The 5000-nt window shown below is 37.6% G+C and overlaps 2 protein-coding genes across 5 annotated transcripts in view; one reads left to right on the top strand and one right to left on the bottom strand.

The window, feature by feature from the left end:
- Positions 1 to 5000, bottom strand: part of LOC137970135 (kinesin-like protein KIF18A) — a 25256-nt gene that overhangs the window by 7914 nt on the left and 12342 nt on the right. For both annotated transcript variants that reach the window (XM_068816622.1, XM_068816621.1), the window contains exons 5-10: positions 4420 to 4520; positions 3839 to 3989; positions 2066 to 2172; positions 1838 to 1946; positions 363 to 419; positions 1 to 238 (exon numbers count right to left, since the gene is read on the bottom strand). The exon at positions 1 to 238 is cut by the window's left edge and continues 46 nt beyond it. In XM_068816622.1, the coding sequence (XP_068672723.1) occupies positions 1 to 238; positions 363 to 419; positions 1838 to 1946; positions 2066 to 2172; positions 3839 to 3989; positions 4420 to 4520 (763 nt within the window). The remainder of the gene's footprint in view (positions 239 to 362; positions 420 to 1837; positions 1947 to 2065; positions 2173 to 3838; positions 3990 to 4419; positions 4521 to 5000) is intronic.
- LOC137970136 (lipoyl amidotransferase LIPT1, mitochondrial-like) overlaps positions 1 to 5000 on the top strand; it is a 41468-nt gene that overhangs the window by 28511 nt on the left and 7957 nt on the right. The gene's annotated exons all lie outside the window — the stretch shown is intronic.

Here is a 5000-nt window from a genome sequence, read left to right as displayed (position 1 = left end):
TATAAAGCTGACAGTTCCTTTTCAACTCCATTAAGTCCATTTGTAACTGCAACTCTGACTGAGATTGGTCCAGCTGATTTTTTGAATCTTCATCTGACTCAAGTGCAATCTCTGAATGAATCCGTTTCAACCACGAGTCATTCTTAGCTATTTGTCCATGAAAGTCTGCCTTTTTTGAATCAAGATATTTTTGCTTCGATTTTGTTGCATCTGTGGACAATTGCAACTTTGACGCAGCCTGCCATAATTGAAAAAAAAGAAAAGAAAAAAGAGACATTTGTCAAATAACAAAGTTACGTAAATTGGCAAAAACTGTCTTGGTCAAGCAGGGGTCCAGAAAACAATGACAGCTTGGCTAATACCTGATCAAGTCTCTCTCCTTCAACACACACCATCTGCATTCTTTTCAGGGTTCGCTCCTGGACAGAGAATTTATTTACATGTACAGGTCAATTATTACCAGAACACTAGACAGTCACAATAATAATAAATGAATGTTAAATAATAACTTACACTGTAATAACCGAGAGTGAGGTCGTTACAGCAAAATCTCAAACTAAGGCCTTGTCGTATTGACCGAGTGACAGCAAGGTTAACACAGCAGCTAGGCCAAGGTTTGAGATTTTGCTGTAACGACCGAATGGTCGTGGTTATTAAGTTCTTTATTATAATAGCTAACAGAATGGTTCTCAAGAAGAAAAAACTAATTTGCATAATCCATAATCAACCTATGGCCATTACAGGAGAATGATGCCATAGCACTTAGCTGCTCTTAGCCAATCAGAGTGCACATTATATCGGTCAGAAACACTAGCCATATAATAAACTTTATTTAAGTGTCAAGTGTATTTTATGGCACTGAGGCACTAATTGGCGACACTGTCAGTACAGAAATCAAATCAAATTAACTCATATTAAATCATAGGATGGTTTTTGAGAAGAGGGGAAAAATGGAGTATCCAGAGAGAAGCCTACATTTATAAGAGCATAGTAGAGAATCAAGAAATTAACTCAAAACTGACATATGACACCAACTGTGGAAATCGAGCCCAGACAACATTGGTGGGAGGTGATCGCTCTCAGCACTGCGCTTAGCCTGTGTAGACGGCAGTATTGTTGGCACAAGAGGCAAATTAATGAGCAGCGAAGCTGCACAGAAAATGGGGAGGGGCGCTGTGAAATGTGGTACACATATTTCACAGCGCCCACGCCCATTCTCTGCATGGGTTCACCACTTGTTAATTTGCCTCCTGCGCCAGTAATAATAATAATAATAATAATAATAATAATAATAATAATAATAATAATAATAATAATAATAATAATAATAATAATGATAATAATAATAATAAAATCATCTTATATAGTGCTGTATCCATTCAACAATTCCCAAAGTGCTGAAATTCAAAAGTAAAAATGGATTGAGACAATGTAAGAAATCAAGAAATACTCTTTCTAGTTAATAAAAAGGAAGTCTTCAACTTTTTCTTGAAAGTGGCTAATGATCTTTAAGACCTAATATCCATTGGCAGAGAGTTCCACAACAATGGCACTTCAACACAAAAGGCTCTTTTTCTGTACGATTCCAGGTTGTAGTTTCGAACTTTCAGTAGACACTTTTGAAGCACATTGAAGATTTCTGGTTGGAACATAGTCACTAAAGAGGTCTTGAAGATACTCTCACATGCCTTAAAGGTAAGGACTGCACTGGCTACATGGTGACTGCACCATCCTTCCCCCTTATTTAGTATTCTAATTATTTCTTTTAACCATGAAGAGTGAAGGATATTTTGCATGTGTGCAAAGTACTGCTGCATGCAATTTGTAAAATCTGCACCTTTCTGTAAAGTTTGACTTGAAGATCCCTCTCTGCAGCTTCAATATCAATAACGTTCCTTCGAATGAACATCCTCTCTTTCATCACACATTGAAGACTTGATCTGAACCTATCAAGTAATACTAACAATTTAATATTAGGAAATCTATGTGTTCATACCTATCTCTCCTCTTGAATAGTGAAGCTGCTACAGCTATACCGTAAAATGGAAATAAAAATTATTCCTACTTTTGTATTTCTTCCACACTCCGTTTGCTTTGTTCTGCTGATTTCATTGTTGAGACACCTGGCCCCACAGATTCATATCCAAACAGCCTGTCTTTAAGATTTGAAATCTGAAAGAAAATGTTAAGTTACATAGCATCATGCAGCATTACTATAATTATTATTATTGATAAACACTCGATTTCAGTGTTTTCATTTACCAAGTTCGACTCAGTTGGGAGGTAGAACACCTGAAACTACTGTGGGGCTCAATGCAACCATGATTACTGATCAATGGTAAAATATACCCTAGTTGGACAAAAACTAGTCTACCCAGGGTCTTTATAATTTATAATATTAAAGTGACTTAAAAATGCTATTCATTTCTGTCTTTTCTACTTGAACATGTACAGTGTAGGTGTAACAGGGGTCAATGCGGCCCAGCCTTGGAGTACGGAGTTTCACCTCAGTCCGCAACTTTGTAGTCATGTCACTTTCTACTAAGTCTCCTGGGATAAGCATGATAAACTATGTGACTGTAAAGGCCCGGGTTCAGAGTTTGTCCTATTAATAATAATTATTATTAAGAAGAGAGAAGTATATTGCACTAACTGAAAGGCTGTCAAAGGTAGCTGGCTGGCAAAACCACCCTATGCCTTTGTCAATTTGGCAGGCTACTCAACTGCACTCTTGGTTATAACTTCAAATCTGTTGATGTGCAAAATTAGTCTAAGGGGAAATTTGTCCCAACTGTGGTGGTCTATGGAACATTGACAGGGTGCAATTGTCAATAAGATTCGAAAGAAGCCAAAATAGGATAATGTAACAAAACAGCTGGGCAGGCCTAAAGGGGCTATGACACTTTCAGGGGTTTTGTTAGAAGCCGGGGCCCGGGAACTAGCACCCATCTACACTAAGTACAGTACCCGCCTTTGCTCAAAGGAGGTCCCAAGATCAAAAGCCAGACTACATGTATACATAGGGGTGCCCACTTACTCTATCACAAGGTCCCTTCTACTTCAAAACTTAATGAAACCCCAGCACATTATTTTAATAGGGTGTTTATTAAGGGATCTTTAGTTTATCACTGTGACAGGGATTTCAATAAGTTTTGAAGTAGATGCCTGGGCTAATCAATGTAAGCGGCATTCACTGTAAGTTGTCTATTGCAAGGGCTTGAGTGACAAGTTGTCTATTGCAAGGGCTTGAGTGAAAATCAAGGCAGAGTAGCTGGCGGTGAGAGGCAAATTTCTGACAACATAAACGACAGTATACCACCAGTGACCAGCTTTTAATGAAAACCATGTATCACAAGACTTAGTTTAAAACTTGAAAATGGTAAATTAACTGTGGCAAATTCCTTTACTGATTAAAGTACATGTATCGTTACATTACAAACAAGATGATTCTGAGTAAAAACTTTAATACCGTCGGGCCGATTTTTGTCAAGATTACCTAAATGCAATCCATTTCAATCTTGCTAAATAATTGTGTCCATCCATGCTTCTCTTTCCTTTTGCTTTTCAGCAGTATTAAGTGGTTATTGCAATGTTTCCTAATTTTTAGGAAATTCATCATTATGTGTGACATAGCCCCTTTAAATTCCAAGACTATAAAAGTACCCTCAATGTTACCAGTTGTCACCTGTGGCTGCACCCAGGGTGCCAAGTAATTTGCTGGTACATTGATTCCTTGACCAGAATTATGTCACCCAACAAGAAAGCTAAATTACAGTATAAATTCTGTTTCCTTCAGAGATTACAGTGACTGTCACAATTATTATATTACCAAGCTCACCTCTAGTCGGAGCTCTTCAACAATCTTAGCATATCGACTGACATGCATGTCAACTGACATCTCATTTTTGACCACCTTGCATCTTATATTCATTGCACGGTCAGCATATTTCAGTGTGTTGTATGTGTCTTCATAACTCAGGAATGATGGACTATGTTTCATAAGAAGACAACATGTTAAGTTAATATATATCCTTCATCAATATTGGACGGTAAGCCTAGTAACAGTGGTAGATTTTTTATTCTTGTAATCATTGACTTATCTACTGGACATTCCCTTCTTACATGTATGTTTGGCTTTGGTTGTTTAGGTCATTATTTCTGTTCCATTGGCATGTTCCCTTTCGTGAGCTTGACCACCTTGATGACCTGTGGTTTACATCGTACATGTACCATATGTCCTTATTTCATTTTAACTTTTATTAGCTGCCCAGATCTACTAAGTCCTATTATAATAGTAACTGTTATCTATTTCAGACAGCCTGTCACCTTTCTTTTGTAACCAATGCACGAAAGGGTACAAAGAAAGTTGTTCTTTTTGTAATACTATTACTTGAATGTATTTGATGAATCTGTGTTTACCTGACAGCTGCAATCATAACAGTCCTGCAGTTTCCACCCAGGGAGTCTTTAAGGAGTCTGGTTAACTTGCTGTCTCTGTATGGAATATGTCCTGACTTGTTCTGCAAAACGTGTGACATAAGTTGCACATTCAGAGTTTAAATTAAGCACTTACAAAAAAAAAATAGACCTTTCATCTGTCAGTTAGTTTGGCTAAGACATAATCGTGTCTTTCATAAAAAAAATGTATTTCATATTTCTATGGTAAAAATTAACGGCTGAAAAGTGGCCTGAATTTTCGGGCTCAGGCTGCAGGTTCAGCCTGTTTCTGTACCTCACAAGACTGAACAAGATCTTAAACTGCCAGAATTTAAGCCTCCGGTTGTGAACCAACAGCGCCTTGTTTACCAATTTAAATGTGACCTGTGCGATGCAGGTTTACGTTGTTTCACGTGCCGGCACTTGCATCAATGCATTGCTGAACATAAAGGCTCATTGTCATCTAGTATTGGCTTGAGCATTTCCGCGATGAACACCTTTTAACTCCAAAGGACCTTAATAAGAAATTTAATGTGCTAAAGAAATACACAAACAAGTTTGAC

This window comes from Montipora foliosa, chromosome 9 (assembly GCF_036669935.1).
Source record: "Montipora foliosa isolate CH-2021 chromosome 9, ASM3666993v2, whole genome shotgun sequence".
Classification (NCBI taxonomy): Eukaryota; Metazoa; Cnidaria; class Anthozoa; order Scleractinia; family Acroporidae; genus Montipora; species Montipora foliosa.
Note: the sequence above shows the minus strand (reverse complement) of the source record. Positions and strands in the feature narration are given on the sequence as shown.